We start from the raw sequence: 15,933 nt of genomic DNA on the forward strand, positions 1-15,933 counted from the left end.
GCAACCCACAGGGTAGAGACCCCAGGCCAGGCTCCATTGAGGCAAACCCCCTACCGCATCCCCGAAGCGGTCCGGGAATGAATGCGTAAGGAAATTAAGGAGATGCTCCATTTGGGAGTCATTGAGCATTCGGAAAGCCCTTGGGTCTCACCGCTGGTACTAGTGCCAAAGCGGGACGGTACGACCCGCTTCTGTGTAGATTACCAGAGACTAAATGATAAGACGGTTACAGACCCCTACCCAATGCCCCAGGTAGACGAACTGCTGAACCGCATCACTAGGGGGGTAGTATCTGACTACTATCGACTTATGCAAGGGCTACTGGCAAATTCCCCTAGCCGAGGATGCTTTTCCGAAATCCGCCTTCGTCACCCCGTTCGGCCTGTATCAATTTAGGGTCATGCCGTTCGAGATAAAGAATGCCCCAGCTACATTCCAAAGAATGGTAGATCGTCTCCTAGATGGGCTCCAGGACTTTGCGTGTGCCTACATGGACGACAGCCATTTTTAGCGATTCATGGGAAGCCCACTTAGTCCACATAGGGACCATATTGGACAGGATCAGAGCAGCTGGTTTGACTTTGAAACCCGAGAAGTGTCACAGTGGTATGGCGGAAGTTCAATATCTGGGACACAGGGTAGGATGTGGAAGACAACGACCGGAGCCGGCTAAAATTGAGGCTGTTGCCAATTGTCCCACTCCCCATACCAAGACACAAGTTATGGCTTTTTTAGGGACAGCCGGTTACTATAGACGCTTTGTCCCTGACTATAGCAATGTGGCCAAACCCTTGTCAGACCTGACGAAGAAAAACTCACCCCGACAGGTCCTGTGGTCCCCGGAGTGTGAGACAGCTTTCCAAACCCTGAAACAAGCTCTTGTAAATGCACCTGTTCTCGCCGCCCCTGATCCTAATAAATGTTTCATCGTCCATACAGATGCTTCCATGTTTGGACTGGGGACAGTATTAAGCCAGGTCAGAGAGGACGGAGGGGAGCACACAGTAGCCTATCTGAGCCGGAAACTATTGCCCAGGGAGGTCAGTTATATCGAAAAAGAGTGCCTAGCTCTTGTCTGGGCACTGAAAAGACTGACACCTTATCTCTATGGGCGTGCATTCAGCATCATCACCGACCGCAATCCCCTAGTCTGGCTCAATCGGGTTGCAGGGGATAATGCCCGTCTTTTTAGGTGGAGTCTATCCCTACAACCATACTACTTCACTATACACAACCGGCCTGGCAAGTTGAACGGGAATGAGGATGGCCTGTCTAGGCAAATGGAGTTGGTAGCTTAAGTATCTCAGGGGCTACCCGGACAGCCCCAAGTCGACCCGAAAAGGGTCCATCTGTGTCTGCCGGAGTTGTCAGCAAGGAGGGAGCAGTGTGAAGGAAAGCCCTTTATTATGCCCTCCATCATGAACACAGTTTGACTCTTAAAAACACAAATGCAATAGCACTCTGCAACCAGCACTCTGCCCTGCCTCTATGCTGGATGTTGAATGAGACATTGGTGTACATTTTGGCCAAAGCGTAATAAGCCACTCACCACGTCAAGGTCGCCTCTATGAGTGGTCCCTAACACTAGTTCCTACCTGTTATGGGCCATGATAGCCACACAAAGTCCAGGGAGCGCCAGGCACACTCTGCTTTTAACCCCATCCGGTGCCATTACAGCTTTCATCGGATCCAGGGATGCAAGTACCAACATGCATGCTGAGCCCACTATATACTTCTTCTGGAGCCAAATGGCTACTGGTAGGCGCTGTAAAAGCAGACCTTGACATGGTGAGTGGCTTATTACGCTTTGGCCAGAATGTACACCAATGCCTCATTCAACATCCAGCATAGAGGCAGGGCAGAGTGCTGGATGCAGAGTGCGATTGCATTTGTGTTTTTGCGTTTGTATATGTATTTCACCATAGCGATGTGCACCTGCATCCAGGGTTGTGCTGACTGAACCCCCCACAGTTTGACTCTTGTTCACAGTCTTACCACAGCCAACTAAGGATGTGACACATGGGGAGGGGGCGGCTTATGTTGTCACTCAATTATCTCCCAGGACACTGGGGGAGGAGTTATGTGCACTGTATAAACGTGATGTGTGTGTGTCAATAAAGTTCAGTTCATGGTTTACCCAGCAATAGGCCTCCGCTGATGTGTGGGATGATTTCATGCCTCAGGGAGTACGCCTGACAGGATTATTTACCATCCGGGCAGGAAAAGGGGGACCCGTGACAGTGGGAGTTGACCAGACCGTCACAGGCAGCGACTGCACCGCCAGCAACTTGGCCAGGTGGGAATTAAGGTTGCGCACCGGCGGATTGCTGGGCTCGTAGAGTTGTTTCCCGTCCATGCAATCTGATATTGATGGCTGACGATGAAGAGGAGGAGTTTGAGTGGGAGAAGCAGAAAGGGATGATGACAATGTGAAAGACACCGTACTCGTACTGCCCGTGGAAGGAGACCGAGAAAAGGAGGACACTCTTGCTGGGCTAGCTATTGACCAATTCTGGTTATGTTCCAGATCAAGGTTATGTTCAGGGGTCTCAGGATGAGCCACATTTATCACTGTGAACAGGGGTGAACCTAGCCTTTCTGCTGCCTGAGGTGAAAACTAAAGCGACGCCCCCCCCATGCCAATTTCTTAACTGAGCCCCTTTGCCACAATGAAAGTGCTCATTGCCCATGGCCCTTCCTCTGCTCCCCTCTTGCCCCTACCTGGTGCTGCCTGAGGAAATTGCCTGATCTGGCCTCATTGGTGGTGCGCCCCTGACTGTGTCCCAAGAGTCACTTACAGTATCCAAACTCTTGATTTTTGTATATTTCTGTGTTATTTGTGATCTATGGTATATACATGTGGGGTGAGCAGTGGTCGGAGCCATGCTGAAAGCACATGCTAGAGGGGGCAAACAATGAGAGAAATACAACAGCAACATCAAACTAAGCAACAACCTTGTCCAGATAACGTGGAAGACTGTCAGCAAGCAGCTTCTCCGTGTTCTCACTGATCTCTGACGGCTTCACCACCACACAGTTACCTGCAGAATAATAACTAGTATTAATCAGAAATAACAAGGATCACATCAGGTATAAGAAATAAGAGCGCTAACAATCATCAGAATATATTACTTATTATTAGTTAGATTTCTATTAGTAACACTTTATAGTTTTATTATTATTGTTAGCATTATACTAAGAAGAAGAACCATTATTACTCTTATCTATATTATTTATATAGTATTAATAAACACTGAGAATTATACAAATCAGAATAATGACATAAACAATCATATAATGAAATGCTCCTCTTGGGGGAGGGGGTTTCCGGCCATTCTCCCCAGTACGAGGTTCGATCCTGACACAGTTCTCCAGTGGCTGCAGCCACAATCTACAGAAGGGGAGCCTTAATATATGGTGGAACTAAAAATCTGTCACAAGAAATGTGGTCTAGATGAGTCGTGGGCTTTGCAGTGCCCTGGAGCAGGGAGTACTTTGACACTTGGACATTTGTGGACATTTGCCCGTTTCCCTTCACTTCTTATTTTATTTCACTTGAAAGGGTTAACATGCATTGTTTAATACTGTGTACCTGCATTTTATATATATGTTGTGATATGTATCCTGTTCATTATCACTGTATTTACATGGCACTGTGGAAATGGTTAATGAATACTGAGAAGATTTTTGGGACTTTGAATAGGAACCTGGTAATTTTCCACAGCTGCCATAGAATTTAAAGGGGGATGGAGGGAAAAGGCCAGACTTGTTTACTCCCAAAAGCAGACAGCCTGACCTTGTGAATGTCTGGTTTTAGCTCTGTTGTTACGTCTGGAAATTTATTTTTGTCTGGAAAACCTGCAGTGTCATTACCATTGAGTATCATTGAAGCTGTAAGTCTATACCAGACGGGAGGTGAAACATTGTATCTGTTTGTGCTGAGTTTCTCCACTCCACCCCTCCCACTAGAAGGTTCCAGTCTAGCAAAAACGGTGTATAAGGAGAGCAGTCAGAGCCCCTAGTGTGCTGCAGTTAGGGACCAGTGCTTGGAGGGGAGACTCTGCCAGACTACTGAGTGACCAGAAGAAGACGCTAAGATGGGGATACGCTGCCACAGACAATGGGTCACCAAGGAGCAACCCGGACTACTGAGCTACAGACCATGGGCCTTGACCAGGATGCCAGCCTTCTGAGAAACTTCAGAACTCTAGTGAAAATGGTGATATAGAGATGTATTTATTTTTTGTTTTCCTTATACAAGGCAACTTAAAGTGACAGTGTGACGTTTCGGTCAATTCTGACCTTTTTCAAACACAAGTTGCCAGTGGAGAATTAGGAGCAAGTATGGGAAATATGTTGAGCTGGTAGACATGTGTATCCACACCATGGGTTTTGCAATATTCATTGGAGTGCTGAAGTTTCTATAGTGATACTACTGAGGGCTAGGAACCCACAACCCCAGCACCCACATAACCAGGACAAGAGTGCCACGCCACCCTACTTAGCCTTGTGAGAAAGAGAGGGACAGCTAGCTCTGGCCTTACCTCAGCATCAAACCTTTCTTCTGCCAGGGAAGAGACTGGAGAATTCAGCCCTACACCTCATCTGTTTTGTTTTGCACTTGAATTCCTCCAGTAAAGAAGCTCACTGTTACTGCAGACCCTGACTCTCTGGACTATTGGGGTGCACCATGCCTTACCATCCCTTAAGAGAGCAGAAACCATGGTGACACCTCGACAGTGATCGGGGGAACCAGTCTTTTGGTAAAATTTCATAGTAATTAGATACTTCACTATAAAAAAATTAATAAATCAGGATTCAAAGTCCTAACTGGACAAGATTTCATGAAGGCAGTGCTTGCCCACTGCTGCTCCACTCCTTCCATTGGGCATGTCCCAACACTTTGCTCGCACACTCTGACGTTCCACCTCTCCAGCTGCCCGGACACACCAGTGTGTAATTTTTGGGCCTGGACACCGGAGTTTAAATTGTACCCATCTTCACATAGCTGATGCCTGTTTCCTGCTGGCAATGCCTCTCACTACCCATAAGGCACGTTCTTTCTAGCTCTTAAAGGGCCAGTGCATCAGCACCTTTTCCCCAGTCAATGTCTGGCCATCCTGGATATTTAAGGCACTTAACCCTGTGAAAAGGTGTCTGAGCAAATAGGATGTAGTGTGCTAGTTTTCTGTGCTGTTAGCTTACTTGCCTGTTCCGTGTACCGACTTTTGGATGACCTCTAGCGTTGACTCTTCTCGGCCTGATCTGCACTGAACTCCCGGATCTTAGACTGTTTATTGGATTGCACGTGCTCTGAATGCCCTAACTTCAGCCTGTCTCTGATTACAGTTTTGCCTTATCTCACAGTGCTCCACAACAGTGTCTTTTGACCCCCATGCAGCATTAGTCACTTAAACAGAAACTACTCTAGGATGTAATAGCCTGGTGGTTACCCATGCAGTGGAGTCTTATATTGGCACTGTGAGAATTTGCGAATATCTAGCAACACTGTGGAGAGCACAGGTAGGATGATAGACAGAGATGAGGAGGAGATGTAGGGGATGCAGCACTGTGGAGAGCACAGGTAGGATGGTAGACAGAGATGAGGGGGAGATGTAGGGGGTGCAGCACTGTGGAGAGTACAGGTAGGATGGTAGACAGAGATGAGGAGGAGATGTAGGAGGTGCAGCACTGTGGAGAGTACAGGTAGGATGGTAGACAGAGATGAGGGAGGAGATGTAAGGGTGCAGCACTGTGGAGAGGACAGGTAGGATGGTAGACAGAGATGGGGAGGAGATGTAGGGGGTGCAGCACTGTGGAGAGTACAGGTAGGATGGTAGACAGAGATGAGGAGGAGATGTAGGGGTGCAGCACTGTGGAGAGCACAGGTAGGATGGTAGACAGAGATGAGGAGGAGATGTAGGAGGAGCAGCACTGTGGAGAGTACAGGTAGGATGGTAGACAGAGATGAGGAGGAGATGTAGGGGGTGCAGCACTGTGGAGAGTACAGGTAGGATGGTTGACAGAGATGAGGAGGAGATGTAGGAGGTGCAGCACTGTGGAGAGTACAGGTAGGATGGTAGACAGAGATGAGGAGGAGATGTAGGGGATGCAGCACTGTGGAGAGCACAGGTAGGATGGTAGACAGAGATGAGGAGGAGATGTAGGGGGTGCAGCACTGTGGAGAGTACAGGTAGGATGGTAGACAGAGATGAGGAGGAGATGTAGGGGGTGCAGGACTGTGGAGAGTACAGGTAGGATGGTAGACAGAGATGAGGAGATGTAGGGGGTGCAGCACTGTGGAGAGTACAGGTAGGATGGTAGACAGAGATGAGGAGGAGATGTAGGGGGTGCAGTACTGTGGAGAGTACAGGTAGGATGGTAGACAGAGATGAGGAGATGTAGGGGGTGCAGCACTGTGGAGAGTACAGGTAGGATGGTAGACAGAGATGAGGAGGAGATGTAGGGGGTGCAGCACTGTGGAGAGTACAGGTAGGATGGTAGACAGAGATGAGGAGGAGATGTAGAAGGTGCAGCACTGTGGAGAGTACAGGTAGGATGGTAGACAGAGATGAGGGAGGAGATGTAGGAGGTGCAGCACTGTGGAGGGCATGGGTAGGATGGTAGACAGAGATGAGGAAGAGATGTAGGGGTGCAGCACTGTGGAGAGCACAGGTAGGATGGTAGACAGAGATGAGGAGGAGATGTAGGAGGTGCAGCACTGTGGAGAGTACAGGTAGGATGGTAGACAGAGATGAGGAGGAGATGTAGGAGGTGCAGCACTGTGGAGAGCACAGGTAGGATGGTAGACAGAGATGAGGAGGAGATGTAGGAGGTGCAGCACTGTGGAGAGCACAGGTAGGATGGTAGACAGAGATGAGGAGGAGATGTAGGGGGTGCAGCACTGTGGAGAGTACAGGTAGGATGGTAGACAAAGATGAGGAGGAGATGTAGGAGGTGCAGCACTGTGGAGAGTACAGGTAGGATGGTAGACAGAGATGAGGAGATGTAGGAGGTGCAGCACTGTGGAGAGTACAGGTAGGATGGTAGACAGAGATGAGGAGGAGATGTAGGGGGTGCAGCACTGTGGAGAGTACAGGTAGGATGGTAGACAGAGATGAGGAGGAGATGTAGGGGGTGCAGCACTGTGGAGAGTACAGGTAGGATGGTAGACAGAGATGAGGAGGAGATGTAGGGGGTGCAGCACTGTGGAGAGTACAGGTAGGATGGTAGACAGAGATGAGGAGGAGATGTAGGGGGTGCAGCACTGTGGAGAGTACAGGTAGGATGGTAGACAGAGATGAGGAGGAGATGTAATAGGTGCAGCACTGTGGAGAGTACAGGTAGGATGGTAGACAGAGATGATGAGGAGATGTAGGAGGTGCAGCACTGTGGAGAGCACAGGTAGGATGGTAGACAGAGATGAGGAGGAGATGTAGGGGGTGCAGCACTGTGGAGAGTACAGGTAGGATGGTAGACAGAGAAGAGGAGGAGATGTAGGGGGTGCAGCACTGTGGAGAGCACAGGTAGGATGGTAGACAGAGATGAGGAGGAGATGTAGGGGGTGCAGCACTGTGGAGAACACAGGTAGGATGGTAGACAGAGATGAGGAGATGTAGGGGTGCAGCACTGTGGAGAGCACAGGTAGGATGGTAGACAGAGATGAGGAGGAGATGTAGGAGGTGCAGCACTGTGGAGAGTACAGGTAGGATGGTAGACAGAGATGAGGAGGAGATGTAGGAGGTGCAGCCCTCTGGAGAGCACAGGTAGAATGGTAGACAGAGAAGATGAGGAGATGTAGGGGGTGCAGCACTGTGGAGAGTACAGGTAGGATGGTAGACAGAGATGAGGAGGAGATGTAGGGGGTGCAGCACTGTGGAGAGTACAGGTAGGATGGTAGACAGAGATGAGGAGGAGATGCAGGAGTGCAGCACTGTGGAGAGCACAGGTAGGATGGTAGACAGAGATGAGGAGGAGATGTAGGGGGTGCAGCACTGTGGAGAGCACAGGTAGGATGGTAGACAGAGATGAGGAGGAGATGTAGGGGGTGCAGCACTGTGGAGAGCACAGGTAGGATGGTAGACAGAGATGAGGAGGAGATGTAGGGGTGCAGCACTGTGGAGAGCACAGGTAGGATGGTAGACAGAGATGAGGAGGAGATGTAGGGGTGCAGCACTGTGGAGAGTACAGGTAGGATGGTAGACAAAGATGAGGAGGAGATGTAGGAGGAGCAGCACTGTGGAGAGCACAGGTAGGATGGTAGACAGAGATGAGGAGGAGATGTAGGAGGTGCAGCACTGTGGAGAGCACAGGTAGGATGGTAGACAGAGATGAGGAGGAGATGTAGGAGGTGCAGCACTGTGGAGAGTACAGGTAGGATGGTAGACAGAGATGAGGAGGAGATGTAGGGGGTGCAGCACTGTGGAGAGTACAGGTAGGATGGTAGACAGTGATGAGGAGGAGATGTAGGGGGTGCAGCACTGTGGAGAGCACAGGTAGGATGGTAGACAGAGATGAGGAGGAGATGTAGGGGTGCAGCACTGTGGAGAGCACAGGTAGGATGGTAGACAGAGATGAGGAGGAGATGTAGGAGGAGCAGCAATGTGGAGAGTACAGGTAGGATGGTAGACAGAGATGAGGAGGAGATGCAGGAGTGCAGCACTGTGGAGAGCACAGGTAGGATGGTAGACAGAGATGAGGAGGAGATGTAGGGGGTGCAGCACTGTGGAGAGCACAGGTAGGATGGTAGACAGAGATGAGGAGGAGATGTAGGGGGTGCAGCACTGTGGAGAGCACAGGTAGGATGGTAGACAGAGATGAGGAGGAGATGTAGGGGTGCAGCACTGTGGAGAGCACAGGTAGGATGGTAGACAGAGATGAGGAGGAGATGTAGGAGGTGCAGCACTGTGGAGAGTACAGGTAGAATGGTAGACAGAGATGAGGAGGAGATGTAGGGGGTGCAGCACTGTGGAGAGTACAGGTAGGATGGTAGACAGAGATGAGGAGGAGATGTAGGAGGTGCAGCACTGTGGAGAGTACAGGTAGGATGGTAGACAGAGATGAGGAGGAGATGTAGGGGGTGCAGCACTGTGGAGAGCACAGGTAGGATGGTAGACAGAGATGAGGAGGAGATGTAGGGGGTGCAGCACTGTGGAGAGGACAGGTAGGATGGTATACAGAGATGAGGAGGAGATGTAGGGGTGCAGCACTGTGGAGAGCACAGGTAGAATGGTAGACAGAGATGAGGAGGAGATGTAGGGGGTGCAGCACTGTGGAGAGTACAGGTAGGATGGTAGACAGAGATGAGGAGGAGATGTAGGGGGTACAGCACTGTGGAGAGCACAGGTAGGATGGTAGACAGAGATGAGGAGGAGATGTAGGGGGTGCAGCACTGTGGAGAGCACAGGTAGGATGGTAGACAGAGATGAGGAGGAGATGTAGGGGGTGCAGCACTGTGGAGAGCACTTGTAGGATGGTAGACAGAGATGAGGAGGAGATGTAGGGGGTGCAGCACTGTGGAGAGTACAGGTAGGATGGTAGACAGAGATGAGGGAGGAGATGTAGGAGGTGCAGCACTGTGGAGAGCACAGGTAGGAGGGTAGACAGAGATGAGGAGGAGATGTAGGGGGTGCAGCACTGTGGAGAGTACAGGTAGGATGGTAGACAGAGATGAGGAGGAGATGTAGGGGGTGCAGCTGTCACAAGCAGACAGCTGAGAGGCTCTGACAGGAGCCGTTCAGATCCTCCCCCTTGAGTTTCTTTGTTTTGGTTTCTGTTCCTCACCTCGTTAGGCTATCTCAGCTGTCATGCAGTCAGACTCATTACCTCCCTTTATATTCTCCCCCATAAGGTAGTTGGGTGTGGCTGATACTACTTCCTGGAATGAGTGTGCATGCTGACTTCAGCTCCCAGCTACCAGTTCTCAGTTCACAGTCGTCTTCAGATAAGTGCTGTTTTGTATTTATGATTTTCTGTTGTCTGGATCCAGGTGACCCTGACTCCCTCCGTGTCTGTGTAGGGAGCCGGTGGTCGTGTCCCCTCACTATTGTAGGGCCTTCAGGTTAAGATAGCCGAGGTACGTGGATATGCGCCCATTCACCTTTAGAGTGGTCGCATAGGCTGAGCATTAAGGGAGAGCGGCAGGTCGATTGCAGGGGTCTCCCTTTATGTTCCTTAGTTGTGGATCCAGTGAGTCATCATTTGTTATTTGTATCATCTTGTTTCCTGTACACCATCCGTGACATTATCAGCCACCAAAACCGTCTCAAGCATGGATCCGGTTTCACTTTTGGCTGAACGCTTCCAGGGTCTTTCATTGGAGGTAGCTGATCTCCGTAAGACTTTTTCTCAGTTTCAAGTGACCGGTTCAGCTTGCGTTCATGGAGTTTGTGCTGAGCCTAAGATTTCGCTCCCGGATACGTTTTCCGGGGGTAGTGAGAATTTTGTACGTTTTAGAGAGGCTTGCAAACTCCATTTTCGCCTTCTTCCCCATTCTTCCGGTGATGAAGAACGGAGGGTGGGGATCATTATATCGCTGCTCAGGGGTAATGCTCAGTCCTGGGCCTTTTCCCTGCCGGAGGGGGCACAACCCCTCCGTTCAGTGGATAAATTCTTTTTAGCCCTGGGTCAGATATATGATGATCCGGATCGTATTGCTCTGGCTGAGTCTAGACTACGTCTGTTATGCCAGCGTAAACAATCCGCAGAGATATACTGCTCAGAATTTCGGAGATGGGCAGCAGATACGGGTTGGAATGATGCTGCACTCCGAAGTCAATTTTGCTATGGTCTTTCTGAGGGATTGAAAGATGCATTTGCCTTTCATGAAAGACCTACCTCCTTGAATTCTGCTATGTCTCAGGCTGTTCGTATTGACAGGCGTCTTAGAGAAAGAGGAGAGATTTCTCCTTCTTGTCATGCTCAGTCCCGGGACAGTGCACCGGTGTCATTCTGTGCACAGGGGTCTCAGTCGCTGTCAGCCCCTTCTGAGCAGGAGATCATGCAGCTGGGGTTGATTGCCTCTGACAATAGAGGATTCAGCCCGCAGGGGAGGGTTTGCTTTTGTTGTGGAGGTATAAATCATCTGGCAAATGTTTGTCCCTCTAGGAGATTCAGGCAGTTTTCTGGGAGTAATAAAGAGACAAAAAGGAGGAAATCTTTTAAGAATATTCCGTCTGTTACTATTGGCAGGGTTGAGGCGGAAATTGAAGAATTGTCTTTTGCTTGTAGTTCCCGTTTTGTCCTGCCTGCTAGGGTGGCGCTAGAGAGCAAGAGCATTTTTTGTGAGATTTTTGTGGATAGTGGAGCAGCTGTCAACCTCATTGATAACCAATTTGCAATAACTCATGGTTTCCAGGTTTGCACTTTGCGAAAAAATATTCCTGTTTTTTCTATTGATTCAGCTCCACTTTCTCAGAAATCATTAAAGGGCATAGTTCACAATATCCGTTTAATTGTGAATGATACTCATGTTGAGGATGTGTCATGTTTCGTCCTTAGCGGTTTGCCTACTCCTCTAGTCTTGGGGCTACCCTGGCTCACTAAACATAACCCCACCATTGATTGGCCAGCGAGGCAAATAAATGGTTGGAGTGACTTTTGCAGAGAGAATTGCCTCATAACATCTATTTCTGAGGTTTCTACTAAAACTGTACCACCTTTCCTCTCTGAATTTTTGGATGTTTTCTCTGAGAGTGGAGTTCAGGATTTGCCTCCGCACAGGGAGTATGATTGCCCTATTGATCTCATCCCAGGTGCCAAGCTGCCTAAATCTCGTTTATACAATCTTTCCCAACCTGAGAGGGTCGCGATGCGTGCTTATATCTCTGAGAGTCTGAGAAAAGGACACATACGACCCTCAAAGTCACCTGTTGCCGCTGGTTTTTTCTTTGTTAAGAAAAAAGATGGTTCTTTAAGACCTTGTCTGGATTTCAGGGAGCTGAACAGTATCACTATTCGTGATCCGTATCCGCTTCCTTTAATCCCAGATTTGTTTAACCAGGTTGTTGGGGCGAAAGTCTTTTCCAAATTAGACCTAAGAGGGGCATACAACCTGGTTAGGGTCAGAGAAGGAGACGAATGGAAGACGGCTTTCAATACCCCTGAGGGCCATTTTGAGAATTTGGTTATGCCTTTTGGTTTGATGAATGCCCCAGCCGTTTTTCAGCATTTCGTCAACAGCATTTTTTATCATTTAATGGGAAAATTTGTATTAGCGTATTTGGATGACATTTTGATTTTTTCTCCTGATTTCAAAACTCATAAGGAACACTTATGTCAGGTCTTACTCATCCTGCGGGAGAATAAATTATACGCGAAACTGGAAAAATGTGTGTTTGCGGTTCCAGAGATCCAATTTCTGGGGTTTCTTGTCTCCGCTTCTGGTTTTCGCATGGACCCCGAGAAGGTCCGCGCTGTGCTTGAGTGGGAGCTTCCTGAGAATCAGAAGGCGCTGATGCGTTTTTTTGGCTTTGCTAATTATTACAGGAAATTTATTTTGAATTATTCCTCTGTTGTTAAACCACTCACGGATATGACCAGAAAGGGGGTAGATTTTTCTTCCTGGTCGGTAGAGGCGCGTAAGGCCTTTTCTGATATCAAGGAGAGTTTTGCTTCCGCTCCCATCCTAGTACAACCTGATGTTTCCTTACCCTTCATAGTTGAGGTTGATGCTTCTGAGGTGGGGGTGGGGGCGGTCTTGTCTCAGGGTTCCTCTCCTGCCAAATGGCAACCGTGTGCCTTTTTCTCAAAGAAGCTCTCCTCCGCAGAGAGAAATTATGATGTGGGAGATAGGGAATTGTTGGCCATCAAGTTGGCTTTTGAGGAATGGCGCCATTGGCTAGAGGGAGCCAGACACCCTATTACCGTGTTTACTGACCATAAAAATCTGGCCTACTTGGAGTCAGCCAAGCGTCTGAACCCGAGACAGGCCAGATGGTCTTTGTTCTTTTCAAGGTTTAATTTTGTTGTTACGTTCCGCCCTGGGGTTAAGAATGTGAAGGCAGATGCCCTGTCACGTTGTTTCCCGGGAGGTGGGAATTTTGAAGACCCGGGTCCCATTTTAGCTGAAGGTGTGGTGGTCTCTGCTCTTTTTCCTGAATTGGAGGCAGAGGTGCAGGCAGCCCAGTCAGAAGCTCCTGATCTTTGTCCTCCTGGGAGGTTGTTTGTGCCTCTCGCTTTGAGACACAAGATTTTTAAAGAACACCATGATACGGTCCTTGCTGGGCACCCGGGGACAAGAGCCACACTGGATCTCATTGCTCAGAGATTCTGGTGGCCTGCGCTTCGTAAGTCAGTTGAGGGTTTTGTGGCAGCTTGCGAGACTTGCGCTCGTGCCAAGGTCCCTCACTCACGGCCATCAGGTCCTCTCCTTCCTTTGCCCATTCCTTCCCGTCCTTGGACACATCTGTCCATGGACTTCATAACGGACTTGCCTCGTTCCTCGGGGAAGTCTGTGATTCTGGTGGTGGTGGACCGTTTTAGCAAAATGGTGCACTTTATCCCTTTTCCCGGTTTGCCCAATGCTAAGACGCTGGCGCATGCATTTGTTGACCACATTGTCAAATTGCATGGGATTCCTTCTGACATAGTCTCTGATAGGGGCACGCAGTTTGTTTCCAGATTCTGGAAGGCTTTCTGTTCTCGCTTGGGGGTTCGCTTGTCATTCTCTTCTGCTTTCCATCCGCAGTCGAATGGCCAGACAGAGCGTGTCAATCAGAATCTGGAGACATATCTGCGCTGTTTTGTGGCGGAGAATCAGGAGGATTGGTGTTCGTTTTTGTCCCTTGCTGAGTTTGCTTTAAATAACCGTCGTCAGGAGTCCTCTGATAAGTCACCATTTTTTGGTGCATATGGGTTTCATCCGCAGTTTGGGACTTTCTCTGGAGAGGGCTCTTCTGGTTTGCCTGATGAGGACAGATTCTCCTCGTCTTTGTCATCTATTTGGCAAAATATTCAGGATAATCTAAAGAATATGAGTGAGAGATATAAGCGTGTGGCGGATAAGAGACGTATGCCTGGTCCGGACCTGAATGTTGGTGATTTGGTGTGGCTGTCTACCAAGAATATCAAATTGAAGGTTCCCTCCTGGAAGTTGGGTCCTAGGTTTATTGGGCCTTACAAGATCCTGTCTGTCATCAATCCTGTTGCCTACCGTCTTGATCTTCCTCAGACTTGGAAGATCCATAATGTTTTCCATAAGTCCTTATTGAAACCTTATGTTCAACCTATTGTACCTTCTCCTTTGCCTCCTCCTCCGATTATGGTTGATGGGAATCTTGAATTTCAGGTCTCTAGGATTGTGGATTCTCGTCTTGTCCGCGGTTCCCTCCAGTACCTCGTTCATTGGGAGGGTTATGGTCCTGAGGAGAGGATGTGGCTCCCATCGACGGACATTAAGGCCTCTCGCCTCATCAGGGCTTTCCATAGGTCCCATCCTGAGAAGGTGGGCCCTGAGTGTCCGGAGTCCACTCCTAGAGGGAGGGGTACTGTCACAAGCAGACAGCTGAGAGGCTCTGACAGGAGCCGTTCAGATCCTCCCCCTTGAGTTTCTTTGTTTTGGTTTCTGTTCCTCACCTCGTTAGGCTATCTCAGCTGTCATGCAGTCAGACTCATTACCTCCCTTTATATTCTCCCCCATAAGGTAGTTGGGTGTGGCTGATACTACTTCCTGGAATGAGTGTGCATGCTGACTTCAGCTCCCAGCTACCAGTTCTCAGTTCACAGTCGTCTTCAGATAAGTGCTGTTTTGTATTTATGATTTTCTGTTGTCTGGATCCAGGTGACCCTGACTCCCTCCGTGTCTGTGTAGGGAGCCGGTGGTCGTGTCCCCTCACTATTGTAGGGCCTTCAGGTTAAGATAGCCGAGGTACGTGGATATGCGCCCATTCACCTTTAGAGTGGTCGCATAGGCTGAGCATTAAGGGAGAGCGGCAGGTCGATTGCAGGGGTCTCCCTTTATGTTCCTTAGTTGTGGATCCAGTGAGTCATCATTTGTTATTTGTATCATCTTGTTTCCTGTACACCATCCGTGACAGCAGCACTGTGGAGAGTACAGGTAGGATGGTAGACAGAGATGAGGAGGAGATGTATGAGGTGCAGCACTGTGGAGAGTACAGGTAGGATGGTAGACAGAGATGAGGAGGAGATGTAGGGGGTGCAGCACTGTGGAGAGTACAGGTAGGATGGTAGACAGAGATGAGGAGGAGATGTAGGAGGTGCAGCACTGTGGAGAGTACAGGTAGGATGGTAGACAGAGATGAGGAGGAGATGTAGGGGGTGCAGCACTGTGGAGAGTACAGGTAGGATGGTAGACAGAGATGAGGAGGAGATGTAGGAGGTGCAGCACTGTGGAGAGTACAGGTAGGATGGTAGACAGAGATGAGGAGGAGATGTAGGGGGTGCAGCACTGTGGAGAGTACAGGTAGGATGGTAGACAGAGATGAGGAGGAGATGTAGAGGGTGCAGCACTGTGGAGAGCACAGGTAGGATGGTAGACAGAGATGAGGAGGAGATGTAGGGGGTGCAGCACTGTGAAGAGCACAGGTAGGATGGTAGACAGAGATGAGGAGGAGATGTAGGGGGTGCAGCACTGTGGAGAGCACAGGTAGGATGGTAGACAGAGATGAGGAGGAGATGTAGGGGTGCAGCACTGTGGAGAGCACAGGTAGGATGGTAGACAGAGATGAGGAGGAGATGTAGGAGGTGCAGCACTGTGGAGAGCACAGGTAGGATGGTAGACAGAGATGAGGAGGAGATGTAGGAGGTGCAGCACTGTGGAGAGTACAGGTAGGATGGTAGACAGAGATGAGGAGGAGATGTAGGGGGTGCAGCACTGTGGAGAGCACAGGTAGGATGGTAGACAGAGATGAGGAGGAGATGTAGGGGGTGCAGCACTGTGGAGAGCACAGGTAGGATGGTAGACAGAGATGAGGA

The 15,933-nt window shown here is 49.5% G+C and overlaps 1 protein-coding gene across 2 annotated transcripts in view; it reads right to left on the minus strand.

Annotated features, from left to right (window-relative positions):
* Positions 1-15,933, minus strand: part of LOC120982835 (aldehyde dehydrogenase family 3 member B1-like) — a 55,096-nt gene that overhangs the window by 18,610 nt on the left and 20,553 nt on the right. For both annotated transcript variants that reach the window (XM_040413017.1, XM_040413018.1), the window contains one exon: positions 2,956-3,041. In XM_040413017.1, the coding sequence (XP_040268951.1) occupies positions 2,956-3,041 (86 nt within the window). The remainder of the gene's footprint in view (positions 1-2,955; positions 3,042-15,933) is intronic.

Source organism: Bufo bufo, assembly GCF_905171765.1.
Source record: "Bufo bufo chromosome 3 unlocalized genomic scaffold, aBufBuf1.1 SUPER_3_unloc_4, whole genome shotgun sequence".
Taxonomy (NCBI): Eukaryota; Metazoa; Chordata; class Amphibia; order Anura; family Bufonidae; genus Bufo; species Bufo bufo.